The sequence below is a fragment of the Rhinolophus sinicus genome, linkage group LG10, assembly GCF_036562045.2.
Source record: "Rhinolophus sinicus isolate RSC01 linkage group LG10, ASM3656204v1, whole genome shotgun sequence".
In the NCBI taxonomy this organism is placed as follows: domain Eukaryota; kingdom Metazoa; phylum Chordata; class Mammalia; order Chiroptera; family Rhinolophidae; genus Rhinolophus; species Rhinolophus sinicus.
In genome coordinates, this window is record NC_133759.1 from 75,490,042 (window position 1) to 75,514,983 (window position 24,942).

A 24,942-nucleotide genomic window follows, 5' to 3' on the forward strand; every position below is an offset into this window, starting at 1 on the left:
AAATTCTTAGCAATGGTGTGCATGGGTGGTCGGGGGGGCGGGGGCAGCACACGGTTGTTGTTTTTTTCTTACTTCCCTGGAATTTGAGAGATAGTGTGTTAGAAGTTAGGTACCATGCTGATTGGGAGCTTTTCCCTGGAACCCAGTCTGAGGGTTAGGAAAGTGAATAAGGGCAGGCCATTATCTGTACGCTGCCTCCAAGGAAAGCAAGTATTCCAGATTTACAAGAGCAGGGCAATTCTCTGCAATGAGAGTCGTCATCATCGTCATCATCATCATCATCACCATCGTCACCACAATCGCAGCCTCTGTCCCCTTGCTGACTGAATCTAGTGTTAACGATGGTGACCTGAGGTTCTCTCAAGACATAAGACAAGATTATTCAAAGGTTATTTTCTGCCTCTTCAGATGAATGGTTTTAATAATTGATGTTCCCTGGCTCTAGTTGTCCTTTTGGCACGAGAGACCAGTACTTTTAATATTTTAATATATGTTATAATCAAACTTATTACTGTATAATTCTATGAGAGAGAGAGACAGAGACAGAGACAGAGAGGATAGAAGGGTTCTGATTGACCGTAGAGATTAGTAGGGATTTCAGTTTGTGGGCCTTGGATCTTTGCCTCAGGAGCAAATAGCACAGCAAGGAACAACTCTGACAGGTCAGCCCCTTGCATTTCCAGCAGAGAAGATCCCTCCCACGAGGTCACCTCATTCCTGCCCTAAGGAGCCTTCTTTCTGGGCCGTGAGTGCTCCTGGCTGCGAGCACCTGTCCCAGGGACAGCAGTGTCCCACACAGAGTGCAGCCAGGGGCCAGCACTAACGAGCTGCGTGCTCATCCTGAAAGTTTAAAACTACAGTCTTCTCATTTTCCTATAAAAACAAAACTGCTTTCTTCTGAATCTCGTCTTTGCTGGTGGGCCTTCCTGAAACGGTGCTCGTTAGTCCAGGGGGGCTGGGATGGTGTGGGGAGTGCTTCGGGCTGCGGGCCCCCTGCTGCGGGCCCCCTGCTGCCGGCTCAGTGTGTGACACTGACTCTCCAGCAACACCCCTCCCCTGTTCAGTCTGAATTAAATCTACAAAGAGGCTATCAGGTAGAACCTCTTTTGGGGCTCCACTCACTTTTGAGATGATCACCTAGACTTGATTCTTCGTGACCCCAAAAACCATGGCAATTCAAGAGTAGTGATTGTAGCAGGCCTGAGTACATGGGCTGGAAATGGAAAGAGAACCTACACAGAGCCACTGTAGGTGGTTTGGGGATATGTTTATGTCCCAGTTCCCTTTAAAAGGCTTGGAAGTAAGCGGCCACAGGTATGAATGGAGTATGTGTGCAAGAGGTGGGGAAGGAGCCATAGATGCAACATGGGGAAAGCTTTGCAGTATCTAGCTGCCTCAACATTAGGAACCTGGGGCCAGAGCCCGTGGCCCTCAGAGCTGGTAGTAAAAAAGGTAGGATGTTTCTAAGAACAACCTGGTTAAGGAAGATACTACTCAGAAGTAGACGTGCCCATGGTGTAGGAAGGCCTCTAATTCTGCACTCACAGTAGCCGCTAGCCACATGCTGCTATTTGAATTAAAGTTCATTAAAAGGAAAGAAAATTAAAATATCAGTTTCTCAGTCACACTAGTCACACTAGTTCAATAGCGACACGTGGTTAGTGGCTACTGTATTGGACAGGACAGATACAGAACACGGCAGAAAGTCCTCTTGAACAGCCCAGCTCTAATTATTGAAGGCCGTGACCTAACACCATCACAGTTGCTACAAGGACCAACTAAGGGCACATTCCAAAAAATGCAACCCATGTGCTAGTAGGCTGCGGCAGGAAGCGGGGGGTTGGCCATTTGATAGGTTATGTTTTGCTCTGAGACCCTTCCTACTGAGGTTTTGGAGGGGCCCATTAATTATAGGAGGCCTCTGTATCTGCTACACGTAATTTATTTTCTAGGATAACCTAAGTACTGACAAATAAGGAAAACAAGAGCTGGCAGAAGAATGGCTTAGAGATTCTGAGAAATCAAAATTAGGAAAGAATAGAAAATATAACTAAATATAAGTATGACACAAATAAAGGTAATTGGGAAAAGTAGAATAATTAGGAAAGAAGAGAAGTCAACTCTCTTTGAACATCAGTTAAACATGTAGCTAGGTTGTGTAACAAAACAAATTAAGTTTCTAGACATTAAAAAAGAAAGAAGACAGCATCGGCTGTCTCCCCCAAACTGCTTTGGGTACTCACATACCTCGGAATCTGTTGAATACCTCGGGGACAGCCCACGGTGGGCAGGGGGTGGGGGGGTCAGTGCACTCACCTCCTCTGATTCCAGGAAAAGCCCAGGGAGCATAGACGCCCTGGCTGTCCTGTACACAGTCAACTTGTGAGCGTCACCAGCTGGGGCCCCAGGATTCTCCTCAGGATGGACGCGCTGAAAAGACACTAGACCCTGTCTCCTTTATGAGCCATACTGGTGACTGAGTTTGGATGGCTTTCTGCAGCTGCCCTGGCTTAAACGCACCCACAGTTAATGTTCCCTCTCTGCTTCTGGCTTCAAGTACAACTGGTGCTCGGCCTTGTCATTTGATCAGAACTTTGAAACTTGCAGCTGCTTTTATTTATTTCTACAATTAATGGACATCTTATGAGGCTTCCCCCTACCACCCCCCGGATTTTTTTTTAAAGAAAGACAAACCTGAATTTTACAAAATAAAAATTCTTTGAGGGGCAACTTATGGTTAATAGCATCAAACCCTGCTAGTGTGAAAAATCATAAACCATTAAAAATGAATTCTAGGTTTATTCCTGAATCGCCCCGGTGGCTGATATCCCAGAGAAGACTTCAAGAGGCGGAAGATATCATCCAAAAAGCTGCAAAAATGAACAATGTTGCTGTTCCGGTGGTGATTTTTGATCCTGTGGAGGTAAGCTTTTACAGATGTTTCCCCTTGAGATCAGCCTAGTATTCTTGATTTTATGGAAGTTAATTCAATATCTTTTGAGTGCCCGCTGTGTACCAGGCTCTGTGTGAGGCCTCAGAGACACCGGGATGATTCAGTTCTGAGATAAAACCCACCTCAAAGGGCTGTGTGCGAACTAAGTGCAATAATATATGTCAGCTGCTTGCATAGATCAAGTGTTGACTAAATATTAGTTCACTTCCCTTTTGCAACTTTTTGTTGGGATTGCTTCATACCTTTGATGCAGCTGTATATACTGGTGATTTCTGAATGTCTAGATTTAGTGGAAAAAAATGTGTTTGAAGAAGTTGTGCATGTCTGTAGTCTTGCAATGTAGTATCTAGAAGCTTAAGGCTTGAGAGCACAGGCTGAGGATTTACCCCAGAAGGCAGGAGGCCACGAGGAAAAGCTGATAGGCTGTGGACACAGCCGCCCTTCATGATGGTCAGTGAGGACTTGCGCTGTTCTCAACCATGCCCTGTGCCAGGTCCCAGAGAAAACAAGAAAAATTAGGCACCGTTCCCATGCTTAAGGGGCATGGAATGTAACCAAGAGCGTCAAGAGGGTTAGATGAAAGAGAGATGATGATGAGAAGGAGGAAATGCTAAGTACCCAAGGAGTGGACGCTGTGTGCCAGCAGAGAAAGAGAGCAGAGCTCGAGGCTGAAGAGCCTGGCCCAGACCAGGGAGGACACTTAGATGAATGAAGAGGATGGGGCGTGGCATTTCTGGCTGGGAGAAGGGTGGGGGGCTGCTCAGGACACCCTGAGAAGATTAGGGTGACTGCAGGGACAGCGTGCCAGTCTGCACTACTAGCTACCCAAGAAAGCAGGGCTCTGTGGAGGCTGGCGGGCGTGGCAGCACTGCATCCTGGGGCTTCCTCCACCGCTGGCCTTTGGGACCTTTGACAGAAGCAGCTACCCGGGCGATGGCTGGAGGCTTAATTACAGTGGCCATGAACCTAAGTTCTTAGTGGGCTGCCAGGCAAACATCTCTTCTTAATCCTTTACTCTTCAGATCAAGAATTCCATTCCCAGCCTTAGTCAGTTTAACTGGATGGAAAAAATAGCACAGGGAGTGCCTAACGTTCTGCATCTCAGGGCTGTGCTGGAAGTTTATTGATATTTATTGGATACGTGGTCTGATTTCTGTCTTTGAGGAATTTACAGAGATCAGATCTACATGAGTGAAAGCAATCACAAAACATAGGAGGGATATAGAGTTATGGATAAATAAGAATAAAGTCCAGTGTCAAAACATGCTTTTGACAGAGCCTTGTTTCTTCCTGCCATGAGGCACATTGAACCTGAACTGTACAGGCCCAAGGGGGCCCAGTCACCTCCACTGCTCATCTCTCTGGTAGAGTCCCCTTTAACAGGATCTGCAGAGCCCGTGCCACAAATGCAGCCTGCTCAGGACAGTGATGGAGAGCCCAGCAGATGCCAGGCACCATATTCAGCCATCTGACGCTCATGCAAGTTGTAGGCCCATTTCTCAGGAGAGGAAACTGAGGGATAGAGCAGTTAAGTGATTTGCCCAGTATCACACAGCTAGAAGTCTCACTAGGACTCTCCAGTGACAAAGTGTAGGGCTTTCTGCTGCTTTTTTACCTGGTGTTAGGGGCAGTGGCGTTAACTTGGACAGAAAAGAATATAAGTTAGTCTCACCTTGGAAAGAGATCTTGGGCTTCTCTGACTTTCCTTCTGAAGTACCTTCAGCCTGTTCGTGGTGCCTACAGGTCCAAAGGCATTTTGGTGGCTCCACACAGGCCAGGGACCAGCACTGGATACAAGAATGTTCTTGTCCTGAGGTTTCCAAACCTGGCTGCTTATCACAATCACCCAAGGGGCTTTAAAATACAGATTCCCAGGCCTCTGGACCCCAGGGAAGATTCCAATTCAGCAGGTTTCTGGTGGGGCCTGGCAGTCTGCATTTTCACAAGGGCCCTGTGGAAGCACTAAGTGTTAGCACAGGCCTGCGCCACAGGTCCCCTCTGTGCGAGGCGTCACTCCCAGAGCCCTCCAGGAGGGCCTCTAGTCCCTCCAGCTGTGCAGGGGCTTTGCTTCGTTGTCATAACAGTAGAGCTGCACACTGCAAATAGTGTAGAAAAAACAAGGTAATATGCCTGTGAGCTGTGTGAGGAGGTTTATTCCTGAAAGAAGGATGTTATTATCTGGGGAACGCCTGCTACAGAGGCAGGGCTGGCACCCTCACTTCATCATAGAATCTCCTTCCTCAGCCTCTTACTGCACACGTACCATAGGGCCACAAAGTCCTTGTATTTTACCCCAAAGAGATTTCCCACCTCAGAGCCTTGTAGCTTTTTATTTCAATTCTAATAAGCTTGGTTATCTAGATTCCTAACACATGTAAGTTAACTTCAGTAAATTAAGAGTGAAGGAGGGAAGCCCATTGACAGTAGTAAGAAATTATCACTCACCGCTGACAGCTAGCATCTTTTCCTCAACTGTGTAGTAATAATATTATAGTTAAAATCTACTGGGCATTTACCATGGTTCAAGTACTATGCTATGCTTTATGTATATATGTGATCTCACTTAATCTTCTTAACAGCCAACTATTGTACCCATTTTACAGAGAAGTAAACAGAGGCTCAGAGAAGATAAATAGTACATTGCCCAAGGTGTGCCACGTCTGTTCTGGCACTGAGACAACAATAAGAAAAGTATAAAAAGCAGGGACCTCAAGGCAGTTTGGGGCTTTATGGCCCTACCCACACAACAGACTCTCAGGATCACAGCTCAGGTCACCCACAGTGATGAGCACAAGTCAAGGAAAGGCAGTGTTAGGAGTCAGACTTTCCTATAAAGAGACAGTGGAGCCAATGTTATACATTTAAAAGGCTTCTGTCTAAAATGGGCCACAAACATTTTGAAGTGGTAGAATTAGGCATCATGTATGTAGATGCCCTTATTCCCCACAAATTCTAGACTTCTAAGCATATTCAAGGCCAAGTGAGCGTTACGGGCGTAAGTTTTTCCCACACCATCATGGCCACAGATACTTCCTCACTACCTCTTCATCTCATAGTTATTTGCATTATTTTAGCTACAGGAGCTAAAACCCCTGAAGCAGCAGAAAGCTTTCATTCTGGACCTGTTCAGGACGAGGAATATCGCCACCATAACCACTATGTCTTTGTTGCTATGGTAAGTAATGAGCGATCTGGAAGTGTGACATGCTGCACAGAAGTAGGTGATGGATTTTCTTTTTTTTCTTTTTTTAATTTATTTTTTAAATTTATTGGGGTGACAATTGTTAGTAAAATTACATAGATTTCAGGTGTACAATTCTGTATTACATCATCTATAAATCCCACTGTGTTCACCACCCAGAGTCAGTTCTCCTTCCATCACCATATATTTGATCCCCCTTACCCTCATCTCCCACCCCCCACACCCCCGTGACGGATTTTCTTAATCCAGGGGAACCTCAGGGCAAGGCCTGTGTCGTCCTGAGACAAAATAAAAGTTATAAAATTCTAAGTTGTTTGGAAATGCCTCAATTCAATTCCTAGAACTGGATACTGGGAAGAGAAAAAAAAAGTCACAGGGAACAATATTAAAGTCTGCACTACTCTGATCCACAGGGAAAGGGTCTCCCCTCCCAAAGGTATTGGGATTAAGATAACGATGTCTCCGGTTCCTGAAGCCAAGATGCTAATTCAGCTCCTACTTCCGGAAGCTGTACTGGCAACTGAACAGTGAGGTTAGAATAACCTGAACCTCCACTGCCTGAATTGGGGTTTTGACAGGCTTTTCGCACTTGCTAATTATAAACCACCAAGTGATTTTAAGACATAGAAATAATTAATTGACTTTTTAGACTAGATTTAATAATGGGTCTGCAAAGAAATGAGGAAGAAGAAGGAAAGAACATGCCTACCCCACAAAAAAAGGATGATTACCAGACCTAGCAGGTCCAGCTTGCAGCTCATCTGTTTTTGGGGCCGTCCTGTTTTACAAATCGAGGAAATCAATGACAGAGCTTAAGATTCAGATTCAGCAAGTGTGTCCTAGGCCCCCTTAGCTCTTACCTGTCAGCAGAGTCCCAGTTTTACCCGTGCTGCTCTTATTACCAAGTGTGAAAATCACTAAGGTTCCTAGAGCAATGAAGTTTCATGTTTTTGTTTTGTTTTGGATTAGCCCTTGTGCTACCCAACCTAGCAGCGTATGTATAAAAACATCCAACAGTGTTCCTGAAAAGACTTTTCAGCTAGCCTCTGCTTTTCAGTCATGTTAACAGTAAACAAATTTCTGCACAGGGGAGTCTGCCTTAGTGCAGTTATTTTTTCCACAGAGAAGCTTTTACGTGGAAGCTAACTGATGACAGGATATGCAATGTGCACTTTTTGATACTTTGAAGCATTATGAGACTTTCATTCATCTCCCTAAAGTGAGGTTTACTAAAATCAATCAGAATTTACCGTAAGTGCATCTCATGGTATTACCTGTGTTTCTTCTCCTTCTCCTTCTTCTCCTTCTTCTTTTGAAAGAATGAAGTCCGGATTTTATGTTCATTGACATGACTGACGTTCTTTCTTCAAATAATAGCTCTAAGGAAATGAGGGTGTGCAAACTGTTCAGGAAACACTGAAATGTAAAATTAACTAGACCAGGATAGGTATTGTTGGCTATTGGTGTATAATATTTAGACTGTGCTGTCCAATAGAACTTTCAGCAGTGGTGACAATGTTTCATATCAGTGTTGTCCATTGTAGTAGCCACGTGTGGCTATTAAGCAATTGAAGTGTGGCTAGTGTGACTGAGGAACTGACTCTTCAATTGTATTTAATTTGAATTTATTTACTTTTCAATAGCCATGTGTGGATAGTGGCTACTTAAAGGAAAACAAAATCTAGACAATTTCTTGACCGTTATGCATTTTTAGAGTGATTCAGGCCATCCTTTTGTCATTTTTGAGGGTTTTTTGTTGTGGTTTTTTTTGTCTTTCAGGATGCTAACATCAGTGGGTTACTTTGCATTGTCTCTCAACTCTCCAAATTTGCATGGAGATGCCTACCTGAACTGTTTCCTCTCTGCCTTGATTGAAGTTCCAGCTTACATTACAGCCTGGCTGCTCCTGCGAACCCTGCCCCGGCGTTACATCATAGCTGGAGTACTATTCTTGGGAGGAGGTGTGCTTCTCCTAATTCAGTTGGTACCTGCAGGTAAGAAGTTGACCGATATTAACAGCTTAATGGAAAAGATCCACACCTTGATTTAGGCTAATTATTGGTCACTGTTCTCTGTTTATGTAGCCTTTGCATCATAAACTATTCATCAATTAGACAAGTGATAGCTAATGATGGAATTTCCTGTGTTTAAAACAACACACCTCAAACAGATGAGTTTGTCTGGGGGAATCAGAACTCATTACCTGAAGAGGAAGGGTAATGCTCCCAGTCGCCCTGCTTCACAGAAACATTCATCTAAACCCGCAACCTCTTTCTTTAGGTCACAACCCTGATTCCCAATTTCTCAGTACTTTCAAACCTTTTCTCTGAGGTGTACAGTCAAATGTTGGAGTTGGTAGTACATGCCCGTTCCAGTACATAAATTCAGTGATTTTTTTTTTTATGATCTGTAATGTTTAAGTAGTTAAAAAGCACACGAAGGGACATACGCTTCCCTTTTCCTCTTATGTCTTTCTCACATTATTAAAATGTTAAGGTGATAGCTTATTGATGTTGTAACAGATGATAGTGGACAAGGGTCACTGAACGCATAAATGATCTAGGTTAACAGTATAGAGAAGCACAAAGCAACCCTTCATTCTCCATCTTTGTCCATGTCAAGTACTAAGACATTTGAAGAGAAAGTGTTATTTGTGTAATATCTTTACATTATAAAAACATTCCTATACAAGCAAAGAGGACAAAGCAACTGAGTTAAGATCATAATACTAAAAGTATCTCTGTTTACACTGGGTCTCTTTTCCAGATTATGACTTCTTGTCCATTGGTCTGGTGATGTTAGGAAAATTCGGGATCACCTCTGCTTTCTCCATGCTGTATGTCTTCACTGCAGAGCTCTACCCAACCCTGGTCAGAAACATGGCTGTGGGGATCACATCCATGGCTTCCAGAGTGGGCAGCATCATTGCTCCCTACTTTGTGTACCTTGGTGAGATGCATCTTATCAATTTGTTCTTTTTCTAAATATAAAAGGAATATATTTTCATTGTGAAAAATTCAAATGGCATAGAAAGTACTGGAAAAAGTACAAGTTCACCTCCTCTCTCAGATCCTCAAATCACAGCCCTAGGAGTAACTAATATTAACACTTTGGTGAGTAACCCTTCAGACATTTTGTTTTGTACAACATATATATATACATACATACAAATATATATATATATATACACATATATATACACATATATACATTTTGTTTTTGTTTTTAAAAACCACACAAACAAAATTATATATATATACTGTTTCACAGCTTTTTAACTCAAGATTGTATCAGAATATCTTTGTTGGTATATATATATAGCTCTTTTACCTTCTTTTTAGTTAGTACCTTCTCTTCCAATGTATGTATATACATAATGTATTTAACTAGGCTCAATAGACATTTAGGCCATTTCCAAGTTTTTGTTATTACAAATAATACTACAGTGAGCATTTCCCTATGCCCCTACACCCTTTGTTCGTTTGATTTTTTTTTTCCCGTTTAATTATTTTGGATTCCTGGATTGCTGGAGCAATTTAAAAATTTCATAGATATTGCCAAATTGACCTCTAACTGTTGTACTAGTTTACAGTCCAGCTATCAATACATGAGATTGCCTGTCTCTCCGTATCCTCACCAACAATGGGGATTGCCCAATTTTTAATAATTGATAATGTTATATGAAAAATGGGTATCATTATTGCTTTCATTTCCATTTCTTTAACTATCAATGCAGCTGAGCATTTTTTCATATATTTATTGACATTATTTTTCTTTTCTTTTTTTATTTTATTTTATTTTATTTTTAATTTATTTTTTAAATTTATTGGGATGACAATTGTTAAACATTATTTATTTTTCAGTGACCTGACTTTTCATGTCTTTTTCCCATCTTTCTAATGGTTTATTCAACTTCTTATTTTTGATTTGTGAGTCTTTGGAATCAAAAGAAGTTAGTCTTTTGTGTGTGTATATATATACACATTATACATACATATATATATATATAAAATATTTTTCCTAGTTTATCATTTACATTTTGACTTTATGGAAATTTTTGCAATGCAGGAAATGTTAGTTTTTTATAGTCAAATTTATCGGTCTGGAATAACACCCCAGAAGGGCATTAGTGGGATGTTTGCTGAATGCAGATCTGGCACTTGGAGCCTAACCAATCCTCATTAAGGACTCTACTGACAAGAGATGTAGACACACTGCCTTATTCTTCCTGGTCATCCATTGATTACCTACTGGTTCAGACACACACACACACACACACACACACACACACACACACACATCCCCAAAGAATATATGAATTCTCAGAAAAGTTACACTCAATCGTTACAGATAAAGAGAAACAGTATCCTACTTTAAACTGCTCTGCACAGCTGCCCTGAACAACACCCGAGAAAGCACATTGTTATATAGAGTGGTGTTATCTCTCCTTTGTTCTTCCCTGTGCTTTCAAACCATGCTCAGGTGGACCATCGGTACGTAAAAAATGGAGGAGTCCAAGACAGAGCTTTCTGTTCCACAAGGGCTACTCCTCTTAGTGACACAGTGGCCTCAGAGAAGTTTCAAGATTAATGTTTTCTGTGAAATAAAATCTTGGGTGTGTCGTTGCCCTGTAATCTCTGTATATGGAAGGGAAGCAAAATGAGGATCTATTATTCTCCTGAGTGGCAGCAAGTAAAGGAAAAGTAGAGTGGTTTTTCCAAGTACGTATAAAACAAAGACTTATAAATGCTGCAAAAAGACACCAAAGCACTGTGTTTTCACAGTGCCTGACATTTATTGATTTAAATTGGATTGAACACATTACTTAGATTTTTTTTAGTCTCATGACTCCGTGGACCTAGCTTTCCACGGCAGCCTACTGGTCTAGGGAAAAGCAAAGGTCACACCAGTCATAATGGCCAGTACCTGTGCCAGCAACATCCTGGTCAGCCTCCTTCCCTTTGATGCCCTCCCATTCCCCCCATCTCCAGTTATCTCCACCTTCAGAGGAGAACTTTGCTCGACAAAGATTTCCACCAAAGGAACATCTGTCACACATGATTAAGTAGTAGTTTAGAAAATACCAGTTGACATGAAAGACCTGATAATGCAAAATCAAGCAGGTAAATGATTATGGAAATGCAGAGACAGTGGCATCTGCAAAAAAAAAAAAAAAAAACCCAGTGTATTTTGCATACTTTTTATCTTCTGAAAATGTTCACATTCGAAACAGCTCTCAAATACTGTTTGCCACCTTTCCAAAATGATTCTCAGGAGCATCTGGAGAATCCCTGTATCTAATTGATGTCCTCGTGTCCCCTGCCTCACAGGTGCTTACAACAGAGTTCTGCCCTACATCCTCATGGGCAGCCTGACCATCCTGATCGGAATCATCACCCTGTTTTTCCCTGAAAGTTTTGGAATGACTCTACCAGAGTCCTTAGAACAGATGCAGAAAGTGAAATGGTAAGTGGCACTTAAAAAATAATACTAACGGGGTGGCTGGTTGGCTCAGTTGGTTAGATCGTGGTGCTCATAACACCAAGGTTGCCGGTTAGATCCCCGCATGGGCCACTGTGAGTTGCGCCCTCCTTAAAAAAAAAAAAAAGATACCAAAATTTCTCAGAAAGAATAAACATGCAAGAATGTCTAGGAAGCTTCTCTGTAGAATAGCTTTGTCAAATAATAAAGCATATTATTAAGCAATGGTAATTAAAACACTGTGTGAATGGTATGGGAATAGAAATCCCTAGAATAGAACAGAGGTCAGAATGAAACCCAAGAAAATGTGAGAATTCAGTATATAATAAAGAGTAGCAATTCAAAATCAGTGGGGAAAAATTTGATTCCTCCGTAAAAGGTGTTAGAACAGTCAGCTAGCCACTTGGGATAAATGAAAACTTGAATCCTACTTCATAATACATTCAGATAAATTTTAGAAAGGTTAAAAATTGAGGGCTAAAAATGTAAAATCATGAATGTACCAGAAGAAAACATAAATATTTTTATAAGTTTAGGGAAGGCCTTTCTCAGCATGATACGAAAAGCAATAAAGGAAAAGATTGATCTATCTAATTATGTAATTTTAGAAATTGTTGGCACAGCAAAAAAGAAATAATAAATAAAGACAAAGGTCAACAAGCCAGTGGAAAAGTACTGGCAACACACAATAGAGACATAGGGTTGACATACCTAATAAACAAAAAGCTCTTAGTGATCAGTGGGTAAAAGACCAAGAACTCAGTAGGAAGACTGGCAAAGGTCATAAACAAGCAGTTTACCAAAAAGAAAATTTCAGTGGCAGATTATATGTGAAAGAAAAATACCCACATTAATAAAAATATATAAAATAAAACAATTCAGTATCGTTTTGGGGGCTTATGAGATTATGTGTGTGGGAGGGGGAATTCCTCCTGATATCAATCAATTCTGACACCAACTGGGTGTTCCATAATTTAATTCAATTCTCACACTACGTACCTAGAGACAGCATTAGATTCTACAGGTTTAAGGGCTCTGTCACCTAGACTGCCCTCCCTTCAGATGCCAGTCGCAAGTATCAAGTCCCCAGGTAACCCATACGTCTGTCCAACTTGGCTACAAAGTCATATTTTCACAACCCCACTCCTGAATGAAGTTCGGTAATTTGCTAGAACCACTCACAGAACTCTGGAAAACACTTTCCTGATTGTTTTATCATACAGAATGCAAATGAACAGCCAGATTAGAGGTGCACGGGGTGAGGTTCTGAAGGGTCCAGAGTGCAGGAGCTTCTGTCCCTGTGGAGCTGAGGATCGCCACCATCCCCAAATGTTCACCAGTTCAGCTCTCCAATCCCCAGTGTTTCGGGGGTTTTATGAAGGTTTCATCACATGGGCATGGTCAATTATTAATTCAATCTCCAGCCCCTCACCCCTCCACGAAGGTTGGGGGTGGGGTGAAAGTTTCAGGCTTTAATTTAAGGCTTGGTTTTTATGGCAACCAGCCCCTATTCTGTTACCTACAGGGGCCCAGCCAAGAGTTGCCTCATTAGATCAAAAGACAAGATGCAGGGCAGCCGGATGGCTCGGCTAGTTAGAGCAAGAGCTCTTAACAACAGGGTTGCCGGTTTGATTCCCACATGGACCAGTGAGCTGCACCCTCCACAACTAGATTGAAGACAATGAGCTGCCGCTGAGCTGCCGGAGGGGCAGCCAGATGGCTCAGTTGATTGGAGCGCGAGCTCTTAAAAACAAAGTTGCGGGTTCAATTCCTGCATGGGATGGTGGGCTGTGCCCCCTGCAACTAAAGATTGAAAACAGCAACTGGACTTGGAGCTGAGCTGCGCCCTCCACAACTAGATTGCAGGACAATGACTTGGAGCTGATGGGCCCTGAAGAAATACTGTTCCCCAATATTCCCCAATAAACAACAAAAAAAGAGAAGATGCTCCTATTACCCCTATCACTCAGGAAATTACCAGGGATTTAAGAGCTCTGTGTCGGTAATGGGGACAAAAGCAAGTATCTTTCTCTGATATCACAGATTGGCAAACATTTAAACGATAAGCAGTATGACAGGAGAAGTTTAGATTCTAGAATGAAACTGCCTGGCTTCAAATCCCAAATCTACTGCATAAATTTGGGCAAATTTAATTTTGGGGGCAAAAAATTTTCTCTAACTTCAGTATTCCCATCTGTTATATGGGAATATTTCCTATGGCGATTGTTATATAAGGTGTCGTGTTTTTAGTGCCTGGCCATGATAAAGATAAATCTGCATGTGAATGGATTCTGATCCCTGACAGAACACATACAGCAAAAGGTGCCCATTTCTGATAAGTTGTTTTCTTCTAATCATACAACTACTTCAATATCAACTTCAGCTTGCCAAGAACTTCATTTTTACCACTACCCTCTCCCCAGGGAAATTGTAAAATAGTGTAAATTCTTGGTTTTGTTTATGTTTAATTAAGAAAATGGTTCCAAATATCCAAAATCATAAAATACTAGTTCTAGACTTCCGAGGTTGTTATTAGAGTTACAATAACTACTTGTTCATTGACTGGAGAAATGTTTTTCAGTGTCAGTTTGACATTTTGAAGAAGAGTCTTGTATATTTAATTTTCTTTGGCACCTATCTTATTTTCAGGTTCAGATCTGGGGAAAAAACAAGAAATTCAATGGACAATGAAGAAAATCCCAAAGTTCTAATAACTCCATTCTGATAAAATTTGCACCACATTTGGTGAACTGAAAAACAGATACTTAAGACTTTGAAGAAACCAAAGCCTTGGCAGATGAAATGGATTGACTGTAACAATTGATGGACCTTGCTTTTGAGAAATGCTTGTCATATAGCAAATTCTGGAGCACTGTTGCAGATAATCTCCTCATTTTTAAAAACTAACCATTTCTAGAGAGTCCTCCTTACTAATTAATTCAATGAAATGGGTTTGTAAGATTTTTTGAAAATGTGTTGGTTAAGGACTGGTAAATCCATATAAAGATTAACATTCATTTTCCAAACATACAACTGCTATGCAAATAAAAAGAATGGCATTGTATTAACACAACTATCAGGTGACAACGGTGCACGTGTGTGTATATATGTGTATAAGTGAACCAGCACATTCAAAATTCTAGTTTTTGAAGTAAACTCATATACTGCTGTGACCAAATGATTATATGCAGCATTCCTAGCCAGAAATTTTTATACACTCCTGTGAGAGGAATTGATGGATGGCAGATGTTAATAGCGTTTTGCAAGTGAAATACAGAAAGAGATCAAGTAGCCTAGCTCATATGGCACAGTATACAGCTGTATCCTGTCCAACCAAGGGTGTATGTATCTGCTCAGCAGTAGTGGAACCTCAGTTCCATGAATGAGCATAGATGATGTGTGCTCACCATTGTCCTGTATCTATGAGTCTGTTTCTGTTTTATTTATTCAGTTATTCTGTTCTTTAGATTCCTCATATAAGTGAGATCATATAGTATTTGTCTTTCTCTGTCTGACTTATTTCACTTACCGTAATACCCACTGGGTCTATCTATGTCACGAATGGTAATATACTTCCATATTTCTAACGCATATTTTACGTCCTACTGACACACTGATCCTACCTTTTAATTGTGACTTTAAAGTCCATGAAGGTATCTTAGAATAGCTTATGCTTTGTCATTGGGGACGCAGGTGCACAGCTTCATGCACCCAGCCCTTTTATCTCCCCCATTGAGGCAGCCTTTCTAATCGCTGGTTCACCTACCCCGCTGGTTTCCTGTCCGGCAGAGAGCAGGTCCACGCTCTCCTTGAACCCACCAGCCATGACTGTTCACTCCTCTGTGCTCTTCTGGTACGTGTTACCCTCACTCAGTTGGGCTCTTGTTGCCCCCAGCCCCATACGGCTATCAGCCTCCGAGAGGCCAGGGAACTTACCTGCTTGTCTTGTTAGGCTCCTAGTGCTCCCTAGCATAGTGCTGTCTTGCGTGTAAAAGGCATTTGATAAATATTCATTTTAATTAAAATACTTTGTAACTCTAGACTGGTGAAAATGTTATGTTTGATTACATAAGTGTTTGAATTTTTAACCACGTAAATATAAAATGCTCTTAAAGCTTTTTCTAAATATAGAAAGTAAGGATGTGATAATTACCTTTTATTGCTGTTTGTATGGATGCTTTAGAGTTTCTAATAGTAAGATGACTTTTTTAAAAATATGTTTATAAAAATGCAAGTACCCAAATGATCATCTTTTTGGTAGTTCAAAGACCAAGTCGATCAATACATGCCAAAATTCAAGACATATTCCCGACGTTTAAAAACTACTTTTCAAATTAGGTCTACAAAGCAAGTTCCTGAATTTGCTTGTGAATATCAACCTTAGACTCACAGCCAATGCCACACTGCTCATGACAGTGACATAATAGAGATAGCCCATTAACAGGAATTCTATGGATACATGTTTTAGCACCTTTTCTTTTCAACATTTCGGGTAAGTTTTAGTAACTATAGTCATAGCATAAAATGTAGATAAGAAGTTAAATTGTTAGGAAATATACAAAATTATCAATATTATGAGAAGCATATAATGATATTCTATTTTTAAAATCCAACAGAATTAACTAAAGATTCTTACACTTGAGAGGTTCAGTTTAAGTGGTGGCATGTAAGAAATGTCCATAAGTCAGCCATTTTTACATACTAGAAATAACCAGGTAGAAAACATACTGGAAGAAAACAGGTTCCATTCATAATAGTCATAAAAACATAAAATACCTAGAAATAATCTTAATAAGAAATGCATAAAACCTACCCTATTTCCCCGAAAATAAGACCTAGCCGGACAATCAGCTCTAATGCGTCTTTTGGAGCAAAACTTAATATAAGACCGGGTCCTATATTAATTTTTGCTCCAAAAGACGCATTAGAGCTGATTGTCCGGCTAGGTCTTATTTTCAGGGAACACGGTAAGTGAAGAAATGACTCCATTTTATTAAGATGAATAGAGACATGCTATGATCCTGAGTGGGTAGAACGCTCTCCTTCTCATAGGGCCCTACTCTGTGTGTCCCCACCCTTGAGCTCTCTGACTTCATCACCTATTTTTCTCTCAGTGCTTTCTTCATTCGGGCTACCCAAGCCTTGCTCTTCTTTGAACATATTAGACACGCTCCTACATGTTTCCTCTTTTGGGGAATGCTCTTCCCAGGCATCTGCATAGTTTGCTGCACATCTTTGCTCAAATGTCACCTGTTAATAAATCCCTATTTTAAATTGTATCCTGTTCTCTGTTCTAACTGTACCCATCCCTGCTTCATTTTTCTCCATAGTTCTTATCACCCTCTGACATCCTAACTAATTTGCTTCATTTTGTTTATTGTCCCTCTCTTTCCCCATGGAGCTTACATTCCATACTGTATCCCCAGCAGTCAGAATAGTGCTTTGCACACAGTAGATGCTCAATAAATATTTGTTGGAAAAATGAATAAGTGTTTTATTATTATTATTCTAGTTAAAGGAGCAAAAGTAATTAGTAATTTTCAAATAAGAAAACATTGGGACCGGCCTGGTTGCTCAGGTGATCGGAGCACCGTGCTACTAGTGCCAAGGTACGGGTTTGATTCTACACGGGCCAGGGAGCTGCGCCCTCTATAGCTAAGATTGTGAACAACAGCTCTCCCTGGAGCTGGGCTGCCGCAGGCTACCGTGGGCTGCCGTGAGTGGCTGGAGGCCAGCATTAGTAGCCTGGCAGCCCTCGGGAGCACCAGCAGGTAGTCAGCGAGAGCTGCTGTGAGCTGCTGTGAGCGGCTGACTGACGACTGGCAACCGACGACTGGCGACCCACTGCCTCAGCCAGGGGGAGTGCAAGGCTCATAATACCAGCATGGGCCAGGGAGCTGTGTCCTACACAACTAGACTGAGAAACAATGGCTTGAACCGGAGGGTGGGGGAAGGCAGAAGAAAGGGAAATAAAAAAAGAAAACATTGGTCAATAAACATAAAAAAGTGTTCTGCTTCGCAAGTAATCAAAAGAATATTAATGAAGTGACAATGTGATGCCATTTTCCAACTAACATAGTGGCAGATTACAAAATGTCAGTATTCAATATGATGAAATGCACTCTCATATTCTTCCAGTGTGACTATGTTTTACTTTTTCTGGAAAACAAATTGACAAAGTGTTTCCAGAGCCTTAAAATGGTTGGATTTTTTTTTCTGATACATTAACTCTACGATTAGGAAATAATCAGCTATATGAAATATTTATGCACATAGATGTTTGTCACAGATTTGCAGCCTTATAAAACTAAGTGTGGCCTAAAAAAAGAGGTAAAAGACTGTACACTGAAAATACAAAATATTGCTAAAAGAAATCCAAGAAGATACAAATAAATAAATGGAAAGACCTCCCATGCTCATGGATTGGAAGACTCAAAAATCATTAAAATGTTCACACTAACCAAAGCAGCTTACAGAGTCAATGCAACCTCTATCAAAATCTCTTTTTTTTTTTCAGAACTAGGAAAAATCCATTTTAAAATTCATATGGAATCCCAAGGGACCACAAATAACCAAAACAATCTTGAAAAAGAACAGAATGAGAGGCCTCACCCTTCCCAATTTCAAAACATATGACAAAGCAACAGTGATCAAGACAATGTGGTCCTGGCATAGAGACAGGGAGCGATCAATGGAACAGAATCAAGAGCCCAGAAATAAACCCTTGTACATCTGGTCTGCTGATTTTCAACAAGGGTGCCAAAATTACACAATGGGAACAGAATAGTCTCTTCAGCAAATAGTTTTGTTAAAACTGGACATTCATATGCAAAAAAAATGAAGTTAGACCCATACCTTACACCACATGTAAAAATAGACTCAAACATTAAAGACCTAAATGTAAATCCTAAAACTATACAACTCTGAGAAGAAAAGCTTCAGGACATGGAGTTTGACAGTGATTTCCTGAATACGACACCACAAGCACTGGCAGCAAAAGCCAAAATAGACAAATGGGACTACATCAAACTTAAAAACTTCTGAGTGTCAAAGGAAACAGAGTAAAAAGGCAACCTATGGAATGAGAGAAAATATTCGCAAATGTTATATCTGAAATAGTGTTAATATCCAGAATATAAAAGGAACTTCTATAACTCAACAACAAAAACAAGTAACCTGATTTTAAAATGGGCAAAGAATTTGAATAGACAATTCTCCAAAGGAGATTATACAAATGGCCAGCAAGCATATGAAACAATGCTTAACATCACTAATCATCAGAGAAATGCAAATCAACAGCACAGTGAGATACCACCTCACATGTAGGATGGCTGCTATCAAAAGAACAGAAACTGAGTTTTGGTGAGAATGTGGAGAAATTGGAATCTTTGTGAACTGTTGGTGGGAATGTAAAATGGAAAACAGTATGATAATTCCTCAAAAAAATAAAAATAGAATTACTACATGATCCAGCAACTCCACTCTGGGTCTATATCAAAAATAATTCAAACAGGATCTCAGAGAGCTATTTTCACCCACATGTTCATCAAAGCATTATTCACAATAGCCAAGAGCTGGAAGCAACCCAAATGTCCACTGACAGATAAATGGATAAAGAAAATGTTATCTCTACGTACAGTGAAATATGTATTACGCAACCTTTAAAAAGAAGGAAATCCTGTCACATGGATGAACCTCAAGGACTTTACGCTAAGCGAAGTAAGCCAGCCACAAAAGGACAAATGCTGTATGATTCCACTGATACGAAGTATCCAAAACAGTCAAAATCATAGAAACAGAAAGTAGAAAGATGGTTTAGCAAGAGTGAGGTGGGGGACAGTGGAAGGGGAACTAGTGTTTAGTGGGTTTCAGTTTTGCAAGATGAAAAAATTCTAGAGATCTGGGTGGCTGGATGGCTCAGTTGGTTGGAGCGTGAGCTCTTAAAAACAAGGTTGTGGCTTCAATTCCCGCATGGGATGGTGGGCTGCGCCCCCTGCAACTAAAGATTGAAAATGGCGACTGCACTTGGAGCTGAGCTGCGCCCTCCACAACTGGATTGAAGGACAACAACTTGACTTGGAGCTGATGGGCCCTGGAGAAACACACTGTTCTTTATATTCCCCAATAAAAATATTTAAAAAAAAATTCTAGAAATCTGCGTACAACAATGTAAATATACTTAATACTACTGAACTGTACACTTCAAGTGGTTAAGATGCTAAAATTTAATGTGTTTTTTTACCACAATGGAAAAAAAATAAGTATGAAGCGGGGAGAGGGTAGTAGATGAGGGTAAAGGGGATCAAATATATGGTGATGGAAACAGAACTGACTCTGGGTGGTGAACACACAATGGGATTTATAGACGATGTAATACAGAATTGTACACCTGAAATCTATGTAACTTTACTAACAAGTCACCCCAATAAACTTTAATTAAACAAAACAAAACAAGTATGAAAATAGTTAAATAAATAATGGTGTGTCCTTATGGAAGAATATTGTTCAGCCTTTAAAAACATTTTTAAGGGCTGGCCTGGTGGCTCAGGCAGTTAGAGCTCCATGCTCCTAACTCCGAAAGCTGCCGGTTCAATTCCCACATGGGCCAGTGGGCTCTCAACCACAAGGTTGCTGGTTCAACTCCCAAAAGGGATGGTGGGCTGTGCCCCCTGCAACTAGAAAACGGCAACTGGACCTGGAGCTGAGCTGCGCCCTCCACAACTAAGATTGAAAGGACAACAACTTGACTTGGAAAAAAGGCCTGGAAGTACACACTGTTCCCCAATAAAGTCCTGTTCCCCTTCCCCAATAAAATCTTTTTAAAAAAAAAGTTTTTAAGAATTATTTTTAATAACAAATATGTTTGCAACATAATGCAAGTATTAACAAACAGCATATGACAGTATTAATGAAATAATGAATGCATATATAAATAAACTGTTTAAAAGACAAGGAAAAAATATTGGAAGGAAATATTTCAAGGTATTAAAAGGAGGTATGTTTGGATGGGGCATTATAGATGACTTGTGTTTTAGGTTTTTTTTCTGTTATTTTCTATACTCTATATTTCACAAATAACATAAATTACTTTTACAATCATAAAGAAGTTTGAAAACTTTTATTGAGTGTCAATTAGTGTGAGATCTTGGGAAGCAAAGATGACGATCATGAAAAACCCAGTTTTTGTTTTCGGTGGACTCAGTCTCGCCAGATGATCGACTCTTACCTTTGAGGCCTCAGCAACTAGCCCAGTGCCCCACCTGGGCTGAGCTCTGGGGACCAGACACCGAGGTCAAAGTCATTTTCTCCTATCCAGACCTGTGCATTTTTGTATCTCTCCTCCACTCAACTTGCGCAGCAGTCACCTCTACCCTGATTTAGACCAAGCCAAACTAGCTCGGCGGAGGCAAATTACCTTATCACTGAGGTTATATTTAACAGACCATTGAATGGATTGTAACATATTACGAGGATTTGAACTATCACCCAATGCCTCTGTGTTGGCACAGAAAAGTCTTAAAGCTGATTTTGAAAACCTTGAGACACTTTCTCCAACACAACAAAGATAATCGTTCTTGTCAAATACTGTCATTCTATTGCCCCACCGTGCTCCCTGTCCTTACAGAGCCCACCATCTCACCCTCCCACTGTTGCTTTCCCTGCGACTGTGTCCTCTGAAACCCCCATTCCATTGCGGACCAACAACTCTCCTCCTGCAAGTATAACCCTGCTTGCTCTCCACCTCCTCGCCTTGTGAGAGACCTGGCCTCCCGAGCTCGCCGCTTCCCTCATGCTTCTTCCTGTCTCTCAGATGGAGGCTGTTTATTTTCCACTTCCTATGAAATTCAGAGCCAGGTAAGGTCTCAGCGTTTTCCTGGTTCCTCACTGCTGTTTCCAAACCATAACTCCTTCGCCTTCGCATTTATACAATGCCTCCTTCGAGGTTTGTGCTGTGCTTTCTGGTTGCTATTACCAACAGTCTGCCCATTGGCTTGTCCGCATTCTGTGAACTCTCTGGAACCCAGCCCGAGGTATTGATGCCTTTTGTGCCCAAGAGGCTGAGTAATCCTACACCTTAGCCTCAAAGTACTTGACGTTTACCTCAACTTCAATCCCTCCCTGCTAAGGACAACCTCATCAATCACAATAACCACCGCATTCCAGGACCTTTTGTTTTCCTCCCCACCCTTCAGCTGTGACCTTGACCCTTTTGTGGATGGAAAAGGGGGCCACATGTTAAACCTGACAAGCTCAAGAGACTCAAAATAACCACATAGGAGGGCGTGAACATAAAAATTCCTAACTAAGGTGGGCCATGGCGGGAAGTCTGTAACTTCCTTGACAAAGGTCAGTCTTTACCTTTAAGTGAGCCTATCTGTCGTCTTTTTGTATCTAAGATAAACATATCCTTGGAATGTCAGAGTAACCCCTTTTCTGGACCCCCCCCAGGGGCACAACCCACCACACCAGAGCAGGAAACTACAAAATCCTTCATTGTTATCTTGCTCCCCAAATACCATCTCTGTGTGCTGTAAAATGCTATTAACTATCCTGTACCCACAAATGTAAAAGAAGTGCTTTTACTTTTTGCTTTTTATCCAATCCCAGAGATTTCCATGCTTTGCTTTCTCCCACCCCCGTACTCTACAACCAATGGATTAAATGTAACCTTCGTCCTTTGATTCTAATGTATAAAATAAGTTGCAAAATGGCCATTTTCTGGAGCATTTTCTCAATCCGTTGAGACTTTGCTTCCTGGCAATTTTCGTCAGTTTGGCTCAAATAGGTTCTTGTAAGCTTTCTCTTAGGCTGGATGGTTTTTCGCTGACATTACTTGGTGTAGTCGGCAGGATTCCAAAGAAGCCCACCCAGGACCACCCTGCAGACCCGGATTTGGTGCTAGGTACCAGCAGGGGTCTATTGTGCCCTACCGGCTCCTTGCTTCACATTGGGTGAACTTGAGTGAGTTTTTCTTGGAATTCTGGACCTCCCTGTTGTAAAGTAGGAGGCCATGACTTTATTTGAGCTGTTTTTGTGGGGTTTTTTTAAAATCCTCGAGGTGGCATTAAAGGGTAAGGGTTGAGATAACCCAGGTTAAGGAAAAGAGTTAAGATAACTCTGGGACAGGAGAAAAAAATGGGCGGCTGGTTTTACTTTTGGCTTTCAATTGGAATTGCTTACTGCAATTCCAACACAACTTTTTGCTGGATAAATGAGAGTCTGAACTTGCTCAGCTCCAAAGATAAGGGGCATTTACTCCCTCCAGCCTGAATTTCGGATATTCTTAGGTGACTAAGAATCTCTGTGGAGGTGTTTGAGGGTACTCCTCAAAACGTGCAGTGGCCCCATAGGAAATTCCAACACAATTGTAATTAAATATTTGACTCATCCAGGGACTCGCATATAATGGCTGGTTACGTAGCGCTCTGAGTCCTCACAGTTGTACTAGACAGCCAGGGAGAGAAACCGAGGCACGTAAGAGGGTTGAAGCACTCGGGAGGTGACAGCCCCTTGGAGCTCAACCCATACGCCGCACGCTTCAACCCACTACATAATACCACTAGAAATGTGTTCAGATTCCGCAGACCTCAAAAGAAAACTAAAAATTAACATGGGAAATACTGCCTCCAAGACCAAGCTCCCAGACCCCACCCCCATTACTGCTCCTGCCGATGTACAGTTCCTAGGAGTCTTGTAAGTACTTACAGAAATGGAAAGATTTAACTAGAAATGATATCAACTTAAGATGGCCAAAATGGAGCTCTTATAACATCTAAATTAATTTTTGTGTGCACAATTAGAAAAAGCTGGCTGAAAAATCAAACTGAATGAAATGGGAAGCTTACCTCAACTGGCAAATAGAAAGAAGCATCTGGAATGATACACAGAGAGACATTCTTCTCTCCAGGAAGTTAGTAAGAACATTTTAGAGCCTGTCTCTGAACTAAAGATTTCCGAAGCTGCTCAATGACAACACCCCACTTTTCCCTCTTTTCCAACAGTTCCACTGTGTGCTTTACTTTGTCTGGACTTGCTCTCCTTTTCTTCTGTCTCTCTTTTCTGCACCTCTGTTGCAGCTCTCTTTGGAGAGGAGCTGGTCATGGGTGGAAGGGCATCACGTTATATGTAGGCAGAACTAAGGAATCTACTAAAGATTCCCCCAACCTTCTCTAGGACTCTGATGAGTTCACAACGAATTTAAATTAACTGTTAGAACACATAGCCCTGGCTTTTCTGATTTATTTCAATTAGTGCACCTACTGGTTTCTGAGAGAAAAACAACAGAATTACTAAATAAGTTTTGCTAGGGAAACCCCTGTAGAGGAGTCTGCTTCTATTGTAAAAAGTCAGGTCACCGTAAGGATTGTAGAACTCTGAAATGGGATTTAGAAAAAGAAAAGAAATAGAAGCGAGCATAGGGCTGCTCCAAGGACTCTGAGGGCATTTCCCCTTCTTACTAATACTGGGGCTACTTTATCTGTTAACACCACCCGGCTAAGTCACCCTCTCTCGGAGTAAAGCTTCTGTACAAATGGTAGGGATAGCTAATCAACCAATGTCTGTTTTTTTTAAAATCAGTACCTGTTCCCTTCCAACTTGGAAATGTTAAGGGGCAACATATATTTTTACCCCTTAAATCTGCCCCAAATCACCTGATTGTGTGAGACTTTCTAACCAATGATGCTCACATATCCTCCCAGAAGGGTGAAATGTACTTAAAACTAAATGAATCAGATTGGGAAAACGATTTTAAACGAAAGTACATGAGAGAAAACTAGTCTTGAGACTGACTGAATGTTTGTTGCAGGATGTTCCAATGCAACTTTAAGCTTTTTCCAGTACAGATATTGGCAAGGTTAAGTCAGCCACTCCTATTTAAATAACTATGGACAATACTTTGCCTCTACTGCATATTTACCAATATACTTTGAGGCCTGATACACTAGCTGGAATTAGCTCATTATACAAGATTACCTTTAAAAGGGGGGCTTATAATTCCATGTGTGAGTGCCTGTAATTCTCCCATCCTTCCTTCCAGTAAAGAAATCCAATGGAAAAGGATGGAGATTTGCACAGGATCTCGGAGTTATAAAGATATTCTGTGGTTCCAAATCCACATACCCTGTTATCAGCGAATCCTGTGCGTATTGCCAATATTTTTCAGTGATAGATTCATGTAGTGCCCTTTTCAGCATTCCTATGATTTAAAAAAAGGAAAAATCTTTTTGCTTTTCCATCTGGGAAGATCAGCGTTTACTTGGACAATAATGCCCCAGGGGTATACAGAGAGTCCCACCTATTTCTC

At 41.1% G+C, this 24,942-nt stretch overlaps 1 protein-coding gene across 2 annotated transcripts in view; it reads left to right on the forward strand.

Annotated features, from left to right (window-relative positions):
- Positions 1-15,676, forward strand: part of SLC22A4 (solute carrier family 22 member 4) — a 40,145-nt gene extending 24,469 nt beyond the window's left edge. Inside the window, exons 5-10 of one of the 2 annotated variants that reach the window (XM_074313485.1) lie at positions 2,797-2,923; positions 6,028-6,128; positions 7,935-8,149; positions 8,922-9,104; positions 11,486-11,621; positions 14,286-15,676. In XM_074313485.1, coding sequence (XP_074169586.1) covers positions 2,797-2,923; positions 6,028-6,128; positions 7,935-8,149; positions 8,922-9,104; positions 11,486-11,621; positions 14,286-14,361 — 838 coding nt within the window. In that variant the 3' untranslated portion in view covers positions 14,362-15,676. The remainder of the gene's footprint in view (positions 1-2,796; positions 2,924-6,027; positions 6,129-7,934; positions 8,150-8,921; positions 9,105-11,485; positions 11,622-14,285) is intronic. The other variant, XM_074313486.1, reaches the window with a different exon arrangement.
- The last annotated feature ends 9,266 nt before the right edge of the window (positions 15,677-24,942 follow it).